General features: G+C 42.1%; 1 protein-coding gene across 2 annotated transcripts; it reads left to right on the plus strand.

Annotated features, from left to right (window-relative positions):
• Positions 1–126: 126 nt before the first annotated feature.
• Positions 127–23,441, plus strand: pex13 (peroxisomal biogenesis factor 13). Of its 2 annotated transcripts, XR_008723941.1 has the most exons (5): positions 127–305; positions 10,695–11,386; positions 16,419–16,544; positions 18,818–20,926; positions 22,541–23,441. XR_008723941.1 is itself a non-coding variant. In XM_055639898.1 (4 exons), exons 1-4 carry the CDS (start codon positions 232–234, stop codon positions 19,111–19,113), a joined length of 1,188 nt encoding a protein of 395 aa, XP_055495873.1. In that variant the 5' UTR covers positions 127–231; the 3' UTR covers positions 19,114–23,441. The 2 variants fall into 2 exon arrangements, 1 of the variants encoding a protein (XP_055495873.1); XM_055639898.1 differs by having other exon boundaries at positions 18,818–23,441.
• The last annotated feature ends 1,423 nt before the right edge of the window (positions 23,442–24,864 follow it).

Consider the following 24,864-nt stretch of genomic DNA (forward strand, 5'->3'; position numbering starts at 1 on the left):
CCGGGTTCCATTGGGCGGTGTCTCCGCGTTCCATTGGATGGTGTCTACGCGTTCCATTGGATGAACAGTGTCTCCGCGTTCCATTGGGCGGTATCTACGCGTTTCATTGGATGGACAGTGTCTCCGCGTTCCATTGGGCGGTGTCTACGCGTTCCATTGGCTGTAACGGAGGGTGACCGCCGCTGAAGTGTGGAGAGGTCGCATTAAACTCATGTTTTTGGAGCAAAAAAAATGATGGGATCACAGCCGCCTCCTAAACCCTGGGAACGACGAATCCCGGGACATATGAGCGTCCCATCCTTCCAGTAAGTGTGTTCCACTGTGTGCCGGGTAATAGGAGGACATTATCTCCATGGTGTACTATGGCTCTTGGTGCAGTTGCAGGCTCCATGTTAGTGTGGTTGAGTTGGACACCGAAAACTTATATTTAAACGCCTTGACCTGTAAATCGTTCCCGGGGGCTTTATGGATATGAAGACAAATCACATACAGATATTAGGCCAGGTGTCCAAAATATTGATCAAGGAGGGTAATTTTAAGCAAAGTTTTGAAAGAGAAATACAGGGCAGGCAAATCTGTTCGGGAAATTCAAGAGGTTAGGGCCGAAGATACTGAAGGCATAACAACCCGCGAAAGAGCTATTAAAATTGATGATAATCTAGCGGTCAAATTGGTGGTGTGTATAGTTCCCTCCATAAACGATGATGTGTTATTATTAATGTTTAGCGCTTTATGTGTTATTCTTAATTATTATTGTATGTCATGTTGTTACTTGCGAGTGGAGCACCAATGCAAATTCCTTGTATGTGTACATACTTGGCCAATAAACTTATTCATTCATTCATAATGTTTGGGACAAAGACCCATCATTTATTTATTTGCCTCTGTACTACACAATTTGAGATTTGTAATAGAAAACAATCACGTGTGGTTAAAGTGCAAATTGTCAGATTTTATTAAAGGGTATTTTTATATATTTTGGTTTCACCATGTAGAAATTACAGCTGTGTGTATACGTAGTCCCCCTTCCATTTTATGGCACCATAATGTTTGGGACACATGGCTTCACAGATGTTTGTAATTGCTCAGGTGTGTTTAATTTCCTCCTTAATGCAGCAGCTATAAGAGAGCTTTCAGCACCTAGTCTTTCCATCATCTTTGGAAACTTTTATTGCTGTTTATCAACATGAGGACATGAAAGTCAAAGAAGCCATTATGAGACTGAGAAACAATAAAACTTTTAGAGACATTAGCCAAACCTTAGGCTTACCAAAATCAACCATTTGGAACATCATTAAGAAGAAAGAGAACACCGGTGAGCTTACTAATCGCAAAAGTACTGGCAGGCCAAGGAAGACCTCCACAGCTGATGACGGAAGAATTCTCTCTATGGTAAAGAAAAATCCCCAAACATCTGTACGACAGATCAGAAACACTCTTCAGGAGTCAGGTGTAGATTTGTCAATGACCACTGTCTGCAGAAGACTTAATGAACAGAAATACAGAGGCTACATTGCAAGATGCAAACCACTGGTTAACTGCAAAAATAGGATGGCCAGGTTAGTTTGCCAAGAAGTACTTAAAAGAGCAACCACAGTTCTGGAAAAAGGTCTTGTGGATAGATGAGACAAAGATTAGCATATTAGAGTGATGGCAAGAGCAAAGTATGGAGGAGAGAAGGAACTGCCCTAGATCCAAAGCATACCACCTCATCTGTGAATCACAGTGGTGGGGGTGTTATGGCCTGGGCATGTATGGCTGCTGAAGGTACTGGCTCATTTATCTTCAATGATGATACAACTCCTGATGGTAGTAGCATAATGAATTCTGAAGTGTATCGACACATCCTATCTGCCCAAGTTCAAACAAATGCCTCAAAACTCATTGGCTGGCGGTTCATTCTACAGCAAGACAATGATCCCAAACATACTGCTAAAGCAACAAAGGAGTTTTTCAAAGCTATAAAATGGTAAATTCTTGAGTGGCCAAGTCAATCACCCGATCTGAACCCAATTGGGCATGCCTTTTATATGCTGAAGAGAAAACTGAAGGGGACTAGCCCCCAAAACCAGCATAAGCTAAACATGGCTGCAATACAGGCCTGGCAGAGCATCCCCAGAGAAGACACCCAGCAACTGGTGATATCCATGAATCACAGACTTCAAGCAGTCATTTCATGCAAAGGATATGCAACAAAATACTAAACATGGCTACCTTCATTTACATGACATTGCTGTGTCCCAAACATTATGGTACCCTGAAATTGGAGCACTATGTATAAACACTGCTATAATTTCTGCATGGTGAAACCAAAATGTATAAAAATGGCCTTTATTAAAATCTGGCAATGTGCATTTTAACCACCTGTGATTATTTTTCTATTACAAATCTCAAATTATGCAGTACAGAGGCAAATAAATAAATGATGGGTCTTTGTCCCAAATATTATTAAGGGCACTGTATATATTTGGAAGAATATTGCAGCAATAGGGACTGTCACAGCTATAGGAAAGATTTTAAATTGGAAATCATTTTTAAATCAATCTCCTGATGGATCAGGATTCGGGTAAGTACTGTGCTGATGTGTGAATAGGACGACACAGTTCGGGGGCACAGTAGGACTTTAAATAACCTTCAGTTACCTTGGCAGATAGAATTGGACTTTAAGACAGGAGCATATTCGAATAGGCAGGTCGAGGGGTATTGTGCTTCTAGATGTGCTCTCCTGGGCTCTTTACTATTAAAGAGGCATGGTTATCTGTGGAAAAGTTTTGTGTTTTTTTTTTTTAACTGAACAGCATTTCTTCATAATGCATTAGTCTTTCATAATGTTCATACAGACTAGATCAATAGGTGGTAACTGTGTGAAGTATTTGTACAAAGTTCAGAGGTTATTTTCAAAATTCAAAATACTGATGTGTTCCTCAACTATATTATCTCATAGTATTTTGCCCTGGAATTGTGTCCTCTAGGACCTTCTCAAATGAAAGTAATAAACAGTAGACAAGCGCATTCTTTGGATGGAGAAACAGTTGGAAGTCCTGATACAAACTCTGCCAGATGCAAGCTCACAGCCTGTGACATAACTTGTTTTAAAGCAGGATATGTGCCCAGTAACAGTTGTTCTGGGGACTGGAACTTGCTGAAGCCCCTTTGCTTCACAACAATAACATTTGACAGAACCTTGCTCAAACCTTTTTATGATTTTAAAATTTGATTTAAACATATAGGAAGGATATTTGTTGAGAGCAATCATTCGTATCAATCAAGTTGGTTTAAAAAGTGGAGTGAGTAATGAAAAGTATTTTTGAAAACTGCATAAACCCATAATGAATGCTGTAAAATCCTATTTAATAAGTGCTTTAAACAGGCATAAATACTCTGCATCAAAAAATTACACACCATTTAAAGTATTCAATTTTATTGTTTTTATTCTTGATAACAGCGCAGTTAATCAAGATTACAAGAAGGGGGGGGGGGGGGGTTGTGTGGAATTTATCTTGGTGAGTCCTGCAGTATTTATAGACCGTGGGCCGAGCATCGAAAATGTGTCTAGAATTTAACTTCCGCGACCCATATCTGGTATCTACTTGAAATTTGGCACAGATTTAGATAAAATATAATTGAGAAGGAATTCATATCACATCAGTGCCAAAAGTTGCACACTAATTAATTAAACTAATTAGAAAATTAGATCGAAATAGTAACAGCGCCATCTAGTGCCCAATGCTCATATTACTCTATGGGGAGCCTAATTCCGTGCTGCGGTCTATTTAAACCATATGACTTGTGAATATAACTGGAGTTATCTATAATTATATTATAAAAATAATATAATGAATATAATTGTGAGTCCGACTGGAGTTGATGTTGCGTGAGTGAGACTGCCACAGAGGTCCCGGGTTTCACCAGCTCCTGAACCTGCCTAATTAATGGGTGAGGGCAGATCCTGTGCATTCCCCAGTTTACTGAACCCCACTGACTGCCAGTGTACAGAGTGGGGGTCACGGCCATAGTGGGACTGGGGCAGTGCCAGGCGGGGGGAAGGCTAAGGCACCTTCCAGAGCTGCTCACGGCTGGAGCCGCTTTAGGACCGCTCAGCGCGTCCACGTCGGCCAGCATGCCGTTCTGGATTATCAGCAACAGCCCACCCGACGCCACGATTACACCGAATGTCAACATGGTGGGGAGCAACACTGCCCTATATGCCACCTGGGTCGCCTTCAGCACCCCAATAGCGCTGGCTCCGTCAGTCTGCCCGCTCGCTCGCTGCAATACTGGCCAGCCCCTCACTGTAGGAATCTTACAACATTTTGAGATTTAAAAAAATCAAGCCTGTAATTTATCCCATCAGATAAAGCACAAAAATAACTTTAATTTGATACCTAATTCACTTTCATATCTTCAGTATTAAAAAAGTTATGGTCATTTTCATACTTGGAAATTAGCATCTTGTTCCCTATTGCTTTTCCATTGACTTAACACAAAAGCTGTGATCAAGGACAGTCAAAAGCCCATAACTTTCTTAAAAATTAAGAGAACTGAACGATATTTTCAGTTGTTATAGTTTGAAGCATTCTGAAACAAATATGAAACATCTTACTTGGATATTCTGAAATTAAAGCATATAATTAGTTAATTACCTAATTGTAGCTAATTACAAAATTGACCGTTGTGACGGAAATAGTAATAAACCCCCAGACAGCCTTGAAAATTCAAAAATGTGATATTTTTGATCAGAACTTTAATATTATTGTATTATATGCTGTAAGTCCATAACACAGTGAAGAACTTACAATTTCTAGCAAAAGACCAAGTCTTTATGGAAAAGATTAGTTGCCAGCTGGTACAATGGGATATCCTAATCAGCAGCATCATCATACTCCTCAGATTGTAACCAATAAGCAACTCTGTACACCTTGTTTTTCCTCAACTTTTCAATTTTGGCATTGTAAACTACAAGTTTTTGCTCTTCAAACTACGCATGACATGCCTTTCTACCCACTACTTTCCCATTAACAATGTCCTGTAGATCATCACATTTGGAGTAGTCCAAATTCGGATAATTTCTGTGAATGCTGTCAAAATCAGTCTCTTTTGCTGGGCATCTGGATTGCATTTCTTCTTCGGAGACATCTGTTTAAAATGTAAAGGGAAAAAAAGCACTGAACAGCATTAACAGAAAAAGTTATTATTTGCAGTTTTAGGGAAAAAAATGATAAAGTTAAATGCTAAAACAAATAGTAAATGCCCAACAAAAAATTAATATTCATCAGTTTCATCAAATCAATTCATCTAATCAATTCATGTAAATTCAATTACTAAATCTAAACATATATCCATTTCTTAAGAAAAGGCTAAAACATTTAAATAACCTAAGTATCCAAATAACAACTAACAAACTGATCCCATTCACACAAGAATTCATAATATAACATGCTTTTTAAATCTCACTTGAGTCATGAGTTATATGCCAAATAGAAGGATTTTAATGCTCAATTCCCATAAATTAATCCAGAAACATCCACTCTCATGGGAATCAAAATAATTATTTTTTGCACAATGCATCTGACTAAAACTGTACTGTGGGTATTTAGTATGAAAATATTGATCATGGATAGACAATAACACAAAATATAGATGATTTAGATGTTCTTATGACATGTTATAATCTTATGATTGTGCAAAATATGACACTGCAATACCCATGAGGCAGTAGCCAAGATGGATCCTGAATGGCTGAACCCAAGGCTCAAGCAAAGATCTTCAAGCAAGATAGACCACTTGACGAAAAAGACGTAGTATGATCATGGAGAGATTTATGGGTAAATTTCGGCCCCATTTCCGTTACCGGCTCCCATAGCGGAGCAAAGATACTAGTGCGGAGACGGAAGCCGGTTACGGAAACATCCTCGTAAAATTAAAAGTTCTTTGGTAAAAATCTTCTCCTCATTTTCAGAATTATAATTTATTAACACAAACAGTTCCCCCGCAACGTTGATTACACGTCGGGTCGGGTTACTGAAATGGATGGAAAAAAAAGCCCACGTTCCGTTCCATTGCGTAATACACGTCAGCTCATTGCATTTAGCAGGAGTGGTCTATCTTGCTCCGCTATAGGATCTTTGGGCTCAAGTGTAAAGCCTCTGTTAATTAGTTGTGTAGCTGTAATGGAGCAGTATACAGTAAGGAAACACAATATTAAAACCATGATGTTTAACACTACATAGTTAAATGCAATAACGAGCCTTCCATTGCCGAGCCTAAACCTGGGGTTTTGCTGTATCCTGCATGATGTACATTGTAATGGACGGAATTATAATTGGAGATGATAATAATGAACTGCTCTCACTTTGACTCGATGAAGCATTTGATATTTGGGATTTCCTTGCTTTGACAATCACCATCGTTTTCCTTTGTGTTATGATAGATCAAGGGTTCCCAACCCTAGGGGATACCTTTGTTGATTCTGGATTTGTACATATTTTTTCTCATTGACTGACTGTTTGGTTCTGGTATATCTGTTCATCATCAGTTGTTCATAAATAAGTGAAATAACATTGTTATGTGCTATTAAAGTTGCCAGGGGTAAACGGGACGAAAAAGATTGGGAACCCCCGTGATAGATGGATACAGGTGAAGGGGAGCTTGACAGGTTGAGTGGCAGAGATGAAAAGAAGACAGAAAAGAGCAGGACAGGGAGATAATAAAGAGAGAAATATGAAGCCAGCGGAAGGGATAAAGGTGGAAGGGGAAGGGAGGCGAGATTGTGGCAGAAATGGGTGGAGTGCCAGGAAGAGAGGGGGAAGGAGGACAGGGGTTATTATCACCACCATCTTCCATTTGAGAGGGAGAAGGTAAAATCAGAAGTGTCAGTATTGCAGTTAAACAAGGGTGACTATGGAGGCATGAGGGAGGAGCTGGCCAAAGTTGACTGGAAAGGGATGACGGTGGAACAGCAATGGCAGGTATTTCTGGAAATAATCCAGAAGGTGCAGGATCAGTTCATTCCAAAGAGGAAGAAAGATTCTAAGGGGAGTAAGAGGTGACCGTGGCTGACAAGGGAAGTCAAGGACAGTATATACATAAAAGAGAAGACGGATAACATTGCAAAGATGAGCAGGAAGCCGAAGAATTGGGAAACTTTTAAAGAAAAACAGAAGGAAACTAAAAAGGCATTAGGGGGAGAAAAGATGAAGTATGAAGGTAAACTCGCCAAGAATATGAAGGAGGATAGTAAAATCTTCTTTATGTATGTGAAGAGGAAGAAAATAGTTAAGACAAATGTCCATCCCCTGAAGACAGAAACGGATCAATTTATTATGGGGAACAAGGAAATGGCAACAAATTGAACAGGTACTTTGATTCTGTCTTCACTAAGGAAGACACAAACAATCTCCCAGATGTACTAGGGAACAGTGATGGAGGAACTGAAGGAAATTCACATTAGTTAGGAAATGGTGTTGGGTAGACTGATGGTACTGAAGGCTGATAAATCCCCTGGGTCTGATGGTCTGTATCCCAGGGTACTCAAGAAGGTGGCTCTAGAAATCGTGGACGCATTGGTGATCATTTTCCAATGTTCTATGGATTCTGGATCTGTTCCTGTGGATTGGAGGGTAGCTAATGTTATCCCACTTTTCAAGAAAGGAGGGAGAGAGAAAGGAGGGAATTATAGACCAGTTAGCCTGACATCGGTAGTGGGGAAGATGCTGGAGTCGATTATCAAAGATGTAATAGGTATGTGATAGCTTTTGGATAGCAGTAACAGGATCGGGCCAAGTCAGCATGGATTTACGAAGGGGAAATCGTGCTTGACAAACCTTCTGGAATTTTCTGTGGATATAACTGGAAAAATGGACAAGGGAGAGCCAGTGGATGTAGTGTACCTGGACTTCCAGAAAACCTTTAAGGTCCCACACAGGAGATTATTGGGCAAAATTAGAGCATATGGTATTGGGGGTAGGGTATTGACATGGATAGAATATTGGTTGGCAGGCAGGAAACAAAGAGTAGGAATGAACTGGTCCCTTTCATAATGGCAGGCAGTGACTAGTGGAGTGCCGCAAGGCTTGGTGCTGGGACCGCAGCTATTTACTATATACATTAATGCTTTAGATGAAGGAATTAAAAGCAGCATTAGCAAATTTGCAGATGACACAAAGCTGGGTGGAAATGTGAACTGTGAGGAGGATCCTATGAGGATGCAGGGTGATTTAGACTGATTGGATGAGTGGGCAGATGTATGGCAGATGCAGTATAATGTGGATAAAAGTGACGTTATCCACTTTGGTGGCAAGAATGGGAAGGCTGATTATTATCTGAATGGTAGGTTACACAAAAAAGCTGGAGAAACTCAGCGGGTGCAGCAGCATCTATGGAGCGAAGGAAATAGGCAACGTTTCGGGCCGAAACCCTTCTTCACCATTATCTGAATGGTGTCAGGTTAGGAAAAGGGGAAGTACAACGAGACCTGGGTGTCCTCCTACATCAGTTAATTAAAGTAAGCATGCATGTACAACAGGCAGTGAAGAAAGCTAATGGCATGTTGGCCTTCAATATAAGAGTAGTTGAGTTTTGGAGCAAAGAGGTCCATCTGAAGTTTTACAGGGCCTTGGTGCAACCACACCTGGTGCAATTTTGGTCTCCTAATTTGAGGAAGGACATTCTTGCTATTGAGGGAGTGCAGCGTAGTTCACGAGGTTAATTCCTGGACAGTCATATGATGAAAGAATTGAGTGGCTGGGCTTGTATTCACTGGAATTTAGAAGGAGGAGATGGGACCTTATAGAAACATATAAAATTATTAAGGGATTGGAAACGTTAGATGCAGGAAACATGTTCCTGATGTTGGAGGAGAAACATTTTTGTTTTCTAACAACTATTTGACAACATTTAAATTGGACAGTCTATATCTGATCTAAATGTTATTCATTTTCAAATCTAAATCATTGCTAATCCCTTCAGACATTAACATTAAAAAATGTATGCAGTTTTTTAAGCACATAAATGATTTAAGGTTACTGAAACAAAGCAATAATAGCTGTTCCAAACAGGTGTTTACAGTAAAGACAAACTACAGAAGACAATAATTAAACAATTTTTTGCCATGTCTGTGCTTTTCTGCATCGGTTAATTTAGTAAGAGAAAGCGAGTAAGATTTCCTCAATACAGAAAATAATAATGATTATACCTTAGTAACCTTAGACCCAATCTGGTCCATTTCACAATTGGTTAAAAACGTGTATTTGTGCACCGTGAACAGCCATTCATCAGTTTGCATTTACCCTGTACGCTATACCCTGTAATGCACTTAATGAAGATCATTACATTCAGGGGAACTATGTTTACAGCAAACGGAATGTAAAAAGATATTCTTCCAATGTCTGTCAATGTTATTATCAGTCTCGATCTGAAATGTCACCCATTCCTTCTCTCCAGAGATGCTGCCTGTCCTGCTGAGTTACTCCAGCATTTTGTGTCTATTTTCGGTTTAAAACAGCATCTGCAGTGCCTTCGTACAGGGAAACATAGAAAGTAGGTGCAGGAGTAGGCCATTCGGCCCCTTAAGCCTGCACCACCATTCAATATTATCATGGTTGATCATTCAACTACACATCCTTCCTATCCAGAGTCTGTTTCATGTTGCTTGTAACGATAACCAAGAGCAAAGCCAAGCAAATCATTGTCCCATGGAATATTTCTCATTCAGATTTAAACCTGAAGACTATGCCATTTGGTGAATGGAGGTCATTAATCTGAAACATTAGTCCAGTTTTCTCACAACTGATGCAGCTTCAATTGTTGAGTGCCTCCTGCATTTTCTGTATCTTAAACCACAACAATTAATTGATTTATTGGTATACAAAATTATTGTGGATTCCATGTATCTTAATCTTATGGATTAACCTGCATGAAGGACCTTGTCAAATGCTTTACTGAAGTCCATGTAGCCAACCCTCATGGCCATTACACTCATCAGTCATCTTCGTCACCTCCTCAAAAAGTAGTCGGGCAAATTTGTAAGACGTGACTTTCCCTGTACAAAACCCACGCTGATCATCCGTGATTAACCATATAACCATATAACAATTACAGCACGGAAACAGGCCATCTCGGCCCTACAAGTGCCGAACAACTTTTTTTCCCCTTAGTCCCACCTGCCTGCACTCATACCATAACCCTCCATTCCCTTCTCATCCATATGCCTATCCAATTTATTTTTAAATGATACCAATGAACCTGCCTCCACCACTTCCACTGGAAGCTCATTCCACACCGCTACCACTCTCTGAGTAAAGAAGTTCCCCCTCATATTACCCCTAAACTTCTGTCCCTTAATTCTGAAGTCATGTCCTCTTGTTTGAATCTTCCCTATTCTCAAAGGGAAAAGCTTGTCCACATCAACTCTGTCTATCCCTCTCATCATTTTAAAGACCTCTATCAAGTCCCCCCTTAACCTTCTGCGCTCCAGAGAATAAAGACCTAACTTATTCAACCTATCTCTGTAACAGTGGAGCTGAAGACAGGATACCTGGGTCAGGCAAATCCTGGCCCATATTTTTGTTTAGATTAGATTTTATTTGCTTTAAATGAAGCGTGACACTTTCTTCCAACAAAAAGTTGCTAAACACTTTCTTTAGTATTATTGGTTTTCTATTGCGGAAATTATATTTGTCCTTCTTGTATTTCAGATCTGCTGATTTGGTATCAGGCTTGCCTTCAAGACAAGGACCGAATGTGGTTACACGGATTCCGCCTCCTGTTCCGCCAAGGTCAACACAACAGTCTGGAGTTGGCAATCTCAACACCTACAGATCTCCTTATAGCAGCTTCTCTTCAGCACACACACCGTATGGGAGTTCTTTGTATGGAAGCTATAGCCCTTACAGTTATGGATATGGAGGTCTGGGCTACAACAGATTTCGAACAGATGATGTACGTCCCAGCACATTTGTACGTGAGGCTGAAGAAAGCAGTAGAGGAGCGTTTCAGTCTATAGAAAGCATCGTTCATGCATTTGCTTCTGTCAGTATGATGCTTGAGGCTACTTTTTCAGCTGTTTACAATAGTTTCAGAGCCGTCTTGGATGTTGCTAATCACTTTTCCAGGCTCCGAGTGCATTTCACCAAAGTTCTGTCAGCAGTTGCGTTGATCCGAACTTTTAAGTATATGTGCAGGAAGCTGCAAAGATTACTTGGCCTGCGGAACTACTCTGAGGTTGAAGATTTATGGGCAGACAGTGCTGGTTCCGTGGTCCCACCTGGAGCTGAAGACAAGATACCTGGGTCGGGCAAATCCTGGCCCATATTTTTGTTTTTTGCAGTCGTTCTGGGCGGCCCTTATGTCATATGGCGATTATTAAGCTCCGCTACTTCTGAACCAGGTGAGAAGAACTCTTGCAAATTTAAACAACTGCAGTGAACCTTTGTTTTAACGGACCCCTTTATAATGGATTTTGGTTGTAGCGGACATACCTGCCACGCCATCCCCGGCTCGCACTGCCTCCCCTTCGCTTACACCCCCGGCTTCAGACTCCACCCAGGGTTCACAAGGTGCACCAATGAGCCCTTCTTCACCCACGGCATGGTTCGGTTGTTGCGGCTCGCGTTGTAGCCCCTGGGGACAAATCTTCAGGGCGCCACCACCTACAGGACGCGATGGGGGCATCATCGCTGTTCCCTCTCCTCTCACCAGCTGCTGCTTCTTCCTGTTGGCCATTGCTTTGTCCTCTCCCCGTTCCACCACCACTTCCTCGGCCTCCCATTGTTCTGTCCACTCAGCCTGTATGCCACCACCCCCCCCCCCCCCCCCCCCCCCCCCCCCCCCCACAGACCACCGACCGACTCCACCTTGGAGGAGGCGACAGTGGGGCGGGAAGCAGACAAACGATGGCTGACTGGAAGAAGGGACAGCAGATGGGAGGGAAGGGAGCCCCATGGTGACCGAGCACACCCTTTCAGTGGTGGTGGCCTGAAGAAAGAGCTGACGGCCAGTGGCTGCCACGTGAGTCTCAAGAACAGCCGCACAACCAAGAGCGGGTGACGAAGGGCTCGCTGGTGCAGACCAGGGGCATCGGCGCCTCGTTTTAAGTTGAAACGACACAAGGTGCTAGAGTAACTCAGCAGACAGAATCAGTCTAAAGAAGGTTCCGATGTCACTTTTCCATGTACTCCAGAGCTGCTGACTGGCCCGCTGAGTTACTCCAGCACTTTGTGTCCTGTGTACTAAACAATCATCTGCAGTTCTTTGTTTAAACTACATACAAGGATAATATCCTACTTGGATTATAGTGGACAATCGGCAGTAATCAATGCCATTCTCTCCCCCCACACCCAAAGAGTCTGTTATAATGAGGGTTTACTGTAAACATATTGTTTTTTTTACATATATGAAAATTCAGGGCCTGAATTTGAAGGGGGTTGCAGAAACTAAGCTAAAGAAATATAATTGTGGTGTTCTTTAAGAATTATGTATAGCAATGGTGATTACCGACATGGAGCAAAAGAGAGCAGATGCTGGAAATATGAAACGCAGAATGCTGGAAGCCTTTTGAGTCACGCAACTTTCACAGGGACTAGATAAGTGCTCAAAACAAGCGTGTTGCATGTTGCAGAGAGGGAGGGAACTGCAAGTGACACAACTCTGTCTCCACCTATAAACTGTCCCCTGATGTTCTGGACCCCATCTCTGGATGCGTACCTAAGATGGACACAAAAGGCTGGAGTAACTCAGCGAGTCAGACAGCATTTCTGGAGAAAAGGAATGGGTGACATTTTGGGTCAAGACCCTTCTTCAGACTGAGAGTCGGGGGAAAGAGAAATAAGAGATGGAGACGGTGTTAGAGAGAGGTATAGAACAAATGAATGAAAGATATGCCAAAAAGGTATCTCTCTATCACCATCTCTATCTCTTGTATTCCCTGACACGCTGAGGTACTCCAGCTTTATGTGTGTATCTTTAAAGCAGCATCTACAGTCCCTTCCTACATACTCTAGCTGCATACCTGGCCCAGGGTCTGAATACTGGCCACAGGTTACATTTTGATTCTTGCTGCACACCATAATGTACACTCTACATCCACAGCTTGCATTCCAGAGAAATGTGTGAACCAGATTCCAGATCAGCAGGATTTCCAAATGTTTAAATGCTGGATTATCAGAGTTTGATTGTAGATCTAATTTCCATGTACCCTCTTCCATTTCCATTTGCCCTCTTTCTGAATGCCCTTGAGTAATTTGGCTTAAAATTCAACAGGGGACATTTGAATATAGATTGTCCACACAGAGAGGCATCTTAGCCCCATTGATTGGAGTGTTTTCTGGTGTGGACTCGAGGCTGAAGAGGTGGACTCGCTACACGGAGTTGAAATAGTCTACCTGCACTAAAGCCAAGTGATAAACTGCAATATTCCCATGTAATCTGAAACATTTCACAGTTACATTCCAGTTACATTAGTACATAATGTTGTTGAGGATGCTTTGGTCTTGTCAATTGTAGCTGCATTCTAGATTCCATCTTTGTTCACGACTCAATGTGACCGGATTATGAAGTTTTGATGAGGTAATTTGGACCTGGGGTTGTCTTTTACATGCTTTTGTACTGTTTGACGCTCCTTTAGATGGACGACTGATTCAGGCAGAGATCAAGTTACCTGAAGTTTAGATTTCAACATTGAGTCCAAAAGACTACAACGTGCTCTGATGGAAGATGAGGTGCTAGTCCTATTGTAACAATATGGGAGGTCATAGATGGATAGGTCGGGATGGGAGTTCAGGGAAGTTCCCCTGAGGATTAAACAATGGTGCTTCATAATGTTATCACTCAATCTGAATGTTGTTTCTTCAGTGTAAATGCAGGTTAGGAGAAGTGCAGGTGATTTGATGCTTCATCTGGAAATACTGTCGGGGTCTCTGGGTGCTGGGAAGGGAAAAGGCAAAAGAACAAGTGGTGAAAAGCCTGCATTTGCAAAGGAAAATATCATAAGAAGTGGAAGGTAGTTGGTGAGCACAGAGGATTAGGCCAGGAAGTTACAAAGGGGATGGTGCCAGTGAAATGCTGAAAGGGGAGAGGGGAAGATGACTGGTGGTGGATTCTCTTTGATACTGGTGGAGATTGTGGATAATGTAGGATTCAGATGGGATGGAGGCAAGGACTGGGGGAACTCTACCGTTGTTCTTTCCCAGAAAGGGGGGGGGGGGGGGGGGGGGGAGAGCAGACACATGGGGAAAGGATGAGATGCGTTGTGGTGTTTTCTTAACAATTGTAGAGCGGCTGCCACAATTCACGAGGATGTAAGACATTTCGGAGACCCCTGCACAGAAAGTTTAATTATTGGAGCAAATACTTGGAAACGGAGGAACTGGGAGAATGGAATGAAATCCTGACAGGAAGCGGGGGGGGGGGTGAAGAATAATCAAGATAGCTGCAGGAGTAAAGCCCCTGCCCCACGATGTGAGTTTACCCAAGAGCTTTCCCGAGTTTAAAAAAAAAAAAAATCAAACTCGTGGTACTTCATCACAAGTTTTTTTTACTCATGGACATTTATCACAGTGGTGAAAAAACTTCACGAGTTACATAGAAACATAGACAATAGGTGCAGGAATAGGCCAAATGGCCTACTCCTGCACCTATTTTCTATGTTTCGAGCCTGCACCGCCATTCAATATGATCGTGGCTGATCATCCAACTCGGTATCCTGTTCCTGCCTTCTCTCCATACCCCCTGATCCCTTTAGCCACAAGGGCCACATCTAACTCCCTCTTAAATATAGCCAATGAATTGGCCTCAACTACCTTCTGTGGCAGAGAATTCCAGAGATTCACCACTCTCTGTGGGAAAAATGTTTTTCTCATCTCGGCCCTAAAAGATTTCCCCCTTATCCTTAAACTGTGACCCCTTGTTCTGGACTTCCCCAACATCGGGAACAATCTTCCTGCACCTAGCCTGTCCAACCCCTTAAGAATTTTGTAATTTTCTATAAGATCCCCCCACAATCTTCTAAATTCTAGCGAGTAAAAGCCGAGTCTATCCAGTCTTCATATGAAAGTCCTGACATCCCAGGAATCAGTCTAGTGAACCTTCTCTGCACTTCCTCTATGGCAAGAATGTCTTTCCTCATATTAGGAGACCAAAACTGTACGCAATACCTCCAGGTGTGGTCTCACCAAGACCCTGTACAACTGCAGTAAAACCTCCCTGCTCCTGTACTCAAATCCTTTTGCTATGAATGCTAACATACCATTCGCTTTCTTCACTGCCTGCTGCACCTGCATGCCTACTTTCAATGACTGGTGTACCATGACACCCAGGTCTCGTTGCATCTCCCCTTTTCCTAATTGGCCACCATTCAGATAATAGTCTGCTTTCCTGTTTTTGCCACCAAAGTGGATGACCTCACATTTATCCACATTATACTGCATCTGCCATACATTTGCCCACTGCCTATCCAAGTCACCTTGCAGCCTCCTAGCATCCTCCTCACAGTTAACACTGCCCCCCAGCTTCGTGTCATCCGTAAACTTGGAGATGTTGCATTCAATTCCCTCGTCCAAATCATTAATATATATTGTAAACCGCTGGGGTCCCAGCACTGAACCTTGCGGTACCCCACTAGTCACTGCCTGCCATTCTGAAAAGGACCCATGTTTTCCGAGTACCTGAGTTCGGTACCGAGTACCCGAGTTACCACGTTTCACGAGTACCTGCCGTTAGCATTATGAGCCGTTACCAGATATCCACGAGCTCTGACTATACGATACGTACATTCTACGTACTTACCAAGAGTTTGCTTTTTTTGTGAACACAGGAGAGCTCTTGGGTAAACTCGCATCGTGGGACAGGGGCTTAAGCAAGATTGTAATGGAATGTTAGTAGCTAGCTTATCTTCAGAGATGGAGACAAAGAGATTCAGAAAAGTAAGGGACACGTCAAAGATTGACTATGGAACATGAGCAGGATGAAAACTGACAGCAAAAAGTCAATCAATTATTAGGTTCAGCATGGAAGGAAAGAAAAAGTTTGAGGTTGGGGCCTGGGTAGGACTGAAACAAAGAGTTACACATGTATATCTCCCACAAAAAGTCAGGCTCAGCTTGGGCCTATGATGATGGAATTCATTTCTTGTGCTTTATCCAGATTGTTCGATTTCAGAGGTGTCTCAAAATTCACACATTATTATTCCACATACTGAGATTTAATGATCCAATCCTTGAGCAGATTTCATATGGATTTACCAATATAGGCTTCAGTCTTTCATATATTTGTGTTATTTTTCGTAACAAACAAGATTAGATTGCTGTAGTTGTGGTTAATTGTTGGTGACATCAATTCCGATGTGCATTTTACGCTCAGTAGGTTGATGATGGATAATATTCTTTCTGAACATTAATAAGTGCCTTTCTCCATTTTCAACAAAGAATCAACCAGTTGGGCAAACGGAGAAGATGATCATATTGTTGCAAGAGCAGAGTATGATTTCACTGCTGGCACAGAAGAAGAGATCTCATTCCGTTTGGGTGATATGATCAACCTGGCTCCTAAAGGTGAGTCATATGATCATTTCATCAAAACAACAAAAAGTATAAAATGAAGTACAGGTGCACAACCTTTTATCCGAAAGCCTTGGGACCAGACACTTGTCGGATTTCGGACATTTTCGGATTTCAGAATGGAAGATTTTTAGCGTAGATTAGGTAGGTAGCGCGGGCGGCTTGAAAAGTCTGGAGCAGCTGCCTCCTCCCCGGAGACTGGGAGAATCATTGCATAAATGTTAGTCAGTTAGTTTGGAGGGATTTTATGTGGTGGTGGTGGTGTAGGGGTGAAGGGGGAAACTTTAATTCTTAGTCCCCTACCTACCTGGTCGGCGACTCCCAACCTCGCGGAGCTGGGGGCTCCGTCCGGCCGCGGGCGGCGCCGGTTGTAGCTCCGACCCCGGCAACTGTACCCCTGGCTGCGCGGCTCCAAATCCAGCGCGGCCTGCGGCCGGACGTCCCAGCTCCGAGAATGTCGGGAGTCGGCGGCGTCGCAGCGCTGGGATACCAGCGGGGAGCGAGCAATGCCTTATCGGGTCGCCGTGCGGCAAGCTCCGGAGCGCTGTGGCCGCCTTCTTCCAACATTCGCGGAGCGTCGCTGGATTTGGAGCCGCGGAGCTGGGGGCTCCGTCCGGCCGCGGGCGGCGCCGGTTGGAGCTCCGACCCCGGCAACTCTACCCCTGGCTGCGCGGCTCCAAATCCAGCGACGCTCCGCGATGTTGTGTGTCGGCGGCCACAACGCTCCGGAGCTTGCCGCACGGCGACCCGGTAAGGCATTGCTCGCACCCCGCTGGTATCCCAGTGCTGCGACGCCGCCGACTCCCAACATTCGTGGAGCTGGGGCGTCCGGCCGCGGGCCACGCTGGATTTGGAGCGCCTCGCAGCCAGGGGTAGAGTTGCCGGGGTCGGAGCTACAACCGGCGCCGCCCGCGGCCCCACCGGCCACAGCGCTGCGGAGCTTACTGCACAGCGACCCAGTAAGGCATTGACCGCTCCCCGCCTCTCCGACCAGGTAGGGGACTAAGAATTAAAGTTTACCCCTTCACCCCCCTTCACATAAAAGCCCTCCAAACTAACTGACTAACATTTAAGCAATGATTTACAGATGTTTAAGCGTCTCCCGGTCTCCAGGGAGGAGGCAGCCGCTACAGTAGTACAGACCTGGGTTGACCGTGGGTCGTTTTGGGTCAGGTTTGGCGCCAAACGCGAGCTTTGGTGCGCAGATGACATCTGGAAAAAATGGCCGGTTTTCGGAGCTTTTCGGTTTCTGGAACACCGGATAAAAGGTTGTGCACCTGTATATTAAAACTGTATTACTCAAATGTTGCTATAAACGTCCCAGGCATCTCTATACTTATAAAAGTCTCTTTGTGTGTGTGTGTGTGTGTTGCGGTTCGCCCGCTGCCCTCGGGCCCTCGCCCGCCCGCGGCCCCCCTCCAACAGCGCAGTGCTCCCTCGTCACTGCCCCTCCCTCCCACACACTTCCCATCGGGGACCAAACATGATTTGAAAGTAATACTGTTATGGTTCATTTCACTTCAAACAGACAAAAACGCTATAAAATTAGTAATCAAGCAGTAAAATCTTTATTATGCCATGTATGGTAGTAACTCTTACAATATGTAGATACAGACTATACAGAACAGCTCTATCCCACACAAAGGGGTAATGTTAAATCAGATATATTTATACTTTATCTCACAGAGCATTGTACATCCTCTTGCTTCTTAAGATTGACAGGTTCTTCTGAGAGAGGAAGGGTTAGCCCATAATGGTCATGATGAGGAGGCTATTTTTCTGCAGATCAAGCATTTTGGTTTTTTACTTTATTGATGCACATTATGATCTTATAGAGCAGGGGTAAGAGCCAAGAGTCTGAACATTCCCTTGATTGTTTTGCTCTGTTATAAACATTCAAGTATATGTGCTGTTATCTAATGTTTATAGTTTCTCCATCTCGCAATAAAGGTAGGTCCCAAAAATTGAGAACTGAGACTAAATTTACAATTTTGAAAAAGTAATCTTAGAATTGTTTTTTTCCTTCTCTAAACGCAACCGTGTATTTTGGGCATGAAGTTGTTTCTTCCATGCAGGACTTTGGAGCTGGAGGTGTCAAAATGCTGAGAGCATTGAGAGATATATTCCATTTGAAATTTGAAGAATTCTTTTTAATATGTTTCTCGAGTTCTTGGTTGCTACATAACCCAATCTAAATCGCTGCTTTCGGTGAATTTTGATACCAATTTAAAATATACTTACTGTAATTGCTTTGCTTCTCTCTCCAGAACAACAGCCAAAAGTACGTGGGTGGTTGCTGGCCTGTTTAGATGGCCAAACAACTGGATTGGTGCCAGCCAATTATGTCAGAGTTTTAGGTAAAAGGCGAGGCAGAAGGCAAGTGGAGCAGGAACACATTGCAAAGCAGCAGCCACAGACACAAGATAATTCAACATGTGAAGGAACTTCATTCAAGGAAGAAGAGGCCGTCTTTGAATCTGCTTTTACTGAAACTTCCAAGCAGAATACAGAGTCTGACACAATGGAATCTATAATTGCTGGGAAAGATGTAATAAATGTCTGAAATTACTCCTATTAATCGAAAGATAGAATCTTCCTCATCTGCTCTTCTGATCTATAAAATTGTATCAATAGTTTTTATGCTTCTAGTGTACCATATTCTTTAATTCGCAACCACACAAAAGATTCTTTGATAAAGGAATTGGGTGCATAAAGTATACTTTATTTGCCACCCACCCGAATGTATCCATGTACTTGGTCTACATGTACCTGAGAAATAATACCTGTGTGAACAATAATTAACTAACATTTTAATCTTGGCTTGAGATTTCAACAACTCCGATGAGGTTGGCTGTTTGAATAAGTTGTTTCTCCAGGGAGATGTGGAGCTGATTCAATTGGCAGCAATCTGTGATATTAGTATCATTCAAAGCTTACTGAATGTCTAAAATTTGGAACACTCAGGGTTTTTGGTGTTTGTGTAATTGGTAACGTTATGGTAATTTTTGGATTAAGTATTGGTTGTGATGCGCAGGTCTGTAATAATTATACTACATTGCCCATAAACTCATAAATGAATGGACAAAAGCAAACATCTGAAGTAATCATATATTCTTAAACTGTTGACTAATTTTGTTACTGAAATGATTATGTCTGAGGTAATGTCTCCAATTGATTGAATAGCCATAAACTTGTATTAATTTACTGGAATGATACGATTTTCAACTATTATAACAAGGATATATTTTTTTCAAACTAATAATGGTGGCTAGGTAAGATTGTATAATCTTCTTGCTTTAAAAACTCATAAGGAGTGAAGTTGATGTACAATCCAGTATCGTAGAATGGGTATGACGATGTAAATTATGAAACATAATTATAAAGTAATATGATGGAGGCACATCTACAAGTAGAATAAATGGAGCTGATCATCGTGTAGCATGAGCAGTATATGATTTCACTGCTGGGGCAGAAGAAGACCGCATTAAGTTCAGGTGCTTTGCTCAGCCTATCAAGATCTGGTCTATTCATATCAATATAATTTCTTAACCAAGTTCCATAATCCAAACTTTATTACTATAATATTAGCCAATAAAACGTGTATGGTGTTTGAATTGTGCAAATTTACACATATTTAATGGCTTGCCCCTCATCCTTTTGCATTTTCCAGAGATTGGTGAGTGTGCCAATGCCTAAAAGATGTGCAACAAAGGTAAAAGCCTACATTTAAATTAGGTCTGTGCAATTATTTAAATCATTGCAGTTGTATACATTTCTTGTATTTAATGTTATTTACCAGCTTATTATCACCATGACACTGAATAATTGTACCTGTAGACAGTCTGATGTAGTGCATGTAGATTAGGAGGATCCTTGGCCTGATGTTAATGCACCTGGCAGTTAGTGTGGTGGAATTGACCTCTGAGCCCCTATGCCACTGCACAAGTGAACAATAGACCAAAATTATGAGACCTGATTTGAATGTAAGAGGTAATTCTGATGTGTAGGATGGAACTGCAGATGCTGGTTTACACTGAAGATAGACACAAAAAGCTGGAGTAACTCAGTGCGACAAGCAGCATCTCTGGAGAGAAATATGGGCGACTTGTCGGGTTGAGACCCTTCTTCAGACTGAAATAATTCTGTTATAAAGACATCTGCCCAAGATTTTGGCAAAACAAGACAGCATTTGCAAGCTGAAATGGTGGTGTTTTGTCTACTTGTGTGAAAAATTCTGGGTCTACAGCCACAGAAATTTGATAAGTTAATTGTATGGCAATACTTGATTCTTACGGTTTGCTACTCGAGAGTGAACTTACTGCAGTTTCTCAGCAGTAATGCTTGGTAATTGGCATGTCGCTTGTGTAGTACTTGGAGTCTGGTTCAACTTGCAATGCATTCAGAAAGTATTCAGACCCCTTCACTTTTTCCACATTTTGTTATGTTACCTTATTCTAAAATGGATTAAATTCTTTTTTTTTTTTTTAATCATCAATCTACACACAATACCCCTTAATTAAAAAAAAGCAAAAACAGGTGTTTAGACATTTTTGCAAAGTAATTAAAAAATAAATAACTGAAATATCACATTTACATAAGTAGTCAGACTTTGTTGAGGCAACTTTGGCAGTGATTACAGCCTCAAGTCTTCTTGGGTATGACACTACAAGCTTGGCACACCTGGATTTGGGTGATTTCTCCCATTCTTCTCTGCAGATCCTCTCAAGCTCTTGGGTTGGATGGGGGGGGGCGTCGATGCACAGCTATTTTCAAGTCCCTCCAGAGATGTTCGATCGGGTTCAAGTCCGGGCTCTGGCTGGGCCAATCAAGGACATTCACAGACTTGTCATGAAGTCACTCCTGCCTTGTCCTGGCTGTGTGCTTAGGGTTGTTGTCCTGTTGGAAGGTGAACCTCTGCCCCAGTCTGAGGTCCAGAACGCTCTGGAGCAGGTTTTCATCAAGGACCTCTCTGTACTTTGCTCCGTTCATCTTTCCCTCGATCCTGACTAGTCTCCCAGTTCCTGCCGCTGAAAAACATCCACACAGCATGATGCTACCACCACCATGCTTCACCGTAGGTATGGTATTGGCCAGGTGATGAGCGGTGCCTGGTTTCCTCCAGACGCGACGCTTGGCATTCAGGCCAAAAGAGTTCAATCTTGATTTCACCAGACCAGAGAATCTTGGTTCTCATGGTCTGAGAGTCCTTTTGGTGCCTTTTGGCAAACTCCAAGGTGAATGCACTGTCACGTGCCTTTTACTGGGTAGTGGCTTCTGTCTGGCCACTCTACCATAAAGGCCTGATTGGTGGAGATATAGTTGTCCTTTTGGAAGGTTCTCCCATTTCGACAGAGAAACTCTGGAGCTCTGTCAGAGTGACCATCGTTTTCTTGGTCACCTCCCTGACCAAGGCCCTTCTCCCCTGATTGCTCAGTTTGGCCGGGCAGCCAGCTCTATGAAGAGTCCTGGTGATTCCAAAGTTCTTCCATTTAAAAATGACAGAGGGCCACTGTGCTCTTCGGGACCGGCAATGCTGCAGAAATTGTTTTATACCCTTCCCCAGATCTGTGTCTTGACACAATCCTGTCTCGGAGGTCTAGGGACAATTCCTTCGTCTTCATGGCTTGGTTTTTGCTCTGACATGCACTGTCAACTGTGGGACCTTTATGTAGACAGGCGTGTGCCTTTCCAAATCATGTCCAATCTATTTAATTTACCACTGGTGGACTCCAATCAAGTTGTAGAAACATCTCAAGCATAATCAATGGAAACAGGATGAACCTAAGCTCAATTTTGAGTGTCATAGCAAAAGGTCTGAACACTTATGTAGATGTGATATTTCAGTTATTTTTAATTACTTTGCAAAAATGTCTAAACACCTGTTTTTGTTTCTTTCTTTGGGGGTATTGTGTGTAGATTGATTTAAAAAAAATGATTTTAATCAATTTTAAAACGAGGCTGTGACATAACAAAATGTGGAAAAAGTGAAGGTCTGAATACTTTCTGAATGAACTGTAAGTGACCTATTCATTTCAATAGAGATGATTAGCTGCAAGGGAGCAGGTGATGTTTTTTTGTCTTGAATTGAGATTATTTAAATATATTTAATTGTTTAGGGATTTTTGATGTCCATTTTTTTTAAATCTTAATTTTAATGTAACGTTTTAAAGTTTGAATGTCAGATGTATTATGCTTGACAGATGGTGATGCCTGGAGTGAGGCTGCTTAAGCTGTGCGAGTCCCTGGGATTTTTGATTGGAGAGTTTGGCAGTGGATAGACGGTGAACTGCTAGGGGAAAGTTATATAGCCCTTGGAGATTAGTATTTTGACTAGATCAGTGAGCCTGGTGAAACAATTGAATATATATAATTCAATTTTATTTTACTTGTGAAGAAGATAATCAGCAATATTTGGTGTTGCGAGATCCACTTTTACCTTTGTTTCCAGTTCAGAAGATAACACCAATGTATACTTAAAAAATATATATGCTGATGTGCAAAAATAACATTTTTCAAATTATTTTCTTTCCTCTAGTGCATTAGAAATATTGAGGCATGAGAAATGTTAGGCAAATTCAGAATCAGTACATGAAACATCTGTTAATGCATGACATTATGGCTATTCTAAAAGGGTTAGAAGTAAGATTTTTATTTTTTTCAAAAAAAATCCTATCGTATAAATGGAGAGTATTAATCTGTTTTTTCCTGCATCTCCTTACTAAATATTTCAATGGTACTTGTCAACAGTTCCATGTGTTAGTTTTAACTATGCTTTGAACTGATGTATAACACATGTGTTCATTAACGCATGAGCGACATGCAGATTATCTGGAACCCATTTTTGAAAACACTGCAATTATTTTTGTAATAAAATTAATTTTGCCACAAAAATGAGGGTTTTATGAATTACAAACTTTCAAAGAACTACAGTCCAATTAATTGATTTGCAGGCATTTCATTTGGATTTTTTTGAAGATACAGGTTTTATACTTTGGGGATAAATCAATACCCTCTGCAAAGATGATAATTATTCGGTGTGTGTAAGAAAGAACTGCAGATGCTGGTTTAAATCGAAGGTAGACACAAGGCTGGAATAACTCAGCGAATGTAGCGGCATCTCTGGAGAGAAGGAATGGGCGACATTTCGGGTCGAGACCCTTCAGACTGATGTCAAGGAAGGGGGCGGGACAAAGATAGAATGTAGGCGGAGACAGTAAGACTGGTGGGAGAACTGGGAAGGGAAGGGGATGGAGAGAGAAAGCGAGGGTTATCTGAAGTTGGAGAAGTCAATGTTAATACTGCTGGTGTGTAAACTACCCAAGCGAAATATGAGGTGCTGTTCCTCCAATTTGCGGTGGGCCTCACTGACAATGGAGGAGACCCAGGACAGAAAGGTCAGATTGGGAATGGGAGGTGGAGTTGAAGTGCTGAGCCACCGGGAGTTCAGGTAGGTTAAGATAGACTGAGCGGAGGTGTTCAGCAAAACGATCGCCGAGCCTGCGCTTGGTCTCGCCGATGTCGAGAAGTTGACACCTGGATCAGCAGATAATTATTTGGAACGGATTGCAGCACGAATTAAATTATCTTTCCTCTTTACATTATTCAAATTATAGTTTAACCTTGGCTGTTAAAGTCAAGAAGAATTAATAAATTGAAGAATATATCTTTTTTGGTAGTTGAAACTTTATTACAATCATTTGAATATTTTAAAGTTTAGAGACACAGCATGGCACGAGGTCCTTTAGCCCACTGAGTCCACGCCTGCCATCGATCAACTGTTCGCACTAATTCTGTTATCTCACTTTCACATCCATTCCTACACACTGGGGGGCAATTTAGAGGCCAATCAACCTATGAACCTGCGTATCTTTGGGCGAGGGATGAAACGGGAACATCTGGAGGAAACTTATGCAGTCACAAAGAGAACGTGCAAACTCCACCTGGTCAGCAGCTGAGGTTGGGATCAAACCCGGATATCTGGCGCTGTGAGGCAGTGGCTCTACTAGCTGCACCACTGTACAGATACTTTTTGCATTTTGCATTCACTGGAAAGACCTTGAGGCTGTATTTAAAATCATTGTTTTATTGATGTTAGTAGGAATTGTACAAAACTTTCTCAAATGTTATTGAAGATTATTGCAACAATACTAAAAGCTCAGTTATCACTTCACAATTGCATCAGAGGAGAGCGTGTCCCAAAAACTTGTAATAATCGCAATGGATAAATGTAATAAAATGCATGTGCATGGCTTTGGTTTGTTTGCTGAACTATTGTAATGTTATCAACTATTTAATATTAATGAGCATCTAAACT

This window comes from Leucoraja erinacea, chromosome 8 (assembly GCF_028641065.1).
Source record: "Leucoraja erinacea ecotype New England chromosome 8, Leri_hhj_1, whole genome shotgun sequence".
Taxonomy (NCBI): Eukaryota; Metazoa; Chordata; class Chondrichthyes; order Rajiformes; family Rajidae; genus Leucoraja; species Leucoraja erinaceus.

What these genes read in the sequence shown, in the direction of transcription:
- pex13 (XM_055639898.1), top strand. Translation starts at nt 232, where the DNA reads ATGATGGGATCACAGCCGCCTCCTAAACCCTGGGAACGACGAATCCCG. An exon ending in ATGAGCGTCCCATCCTTCCA is followed by an intron (nt 306 to 10,694) that starts GTAAGTGTGTTC and finishes CTTGTATTTCAG; the next exon opens with ATCTGCTGATTTGGTATCAG. An exon ending in GATCAACCTGGCTCCTAAAG is followed by an intron (nt 16,545 to 18,817) that starts GTGAGTCATATG and finishes TTCTCTCTCCAG; the next exon opens with AACAACAGCCAAAAGTACGT.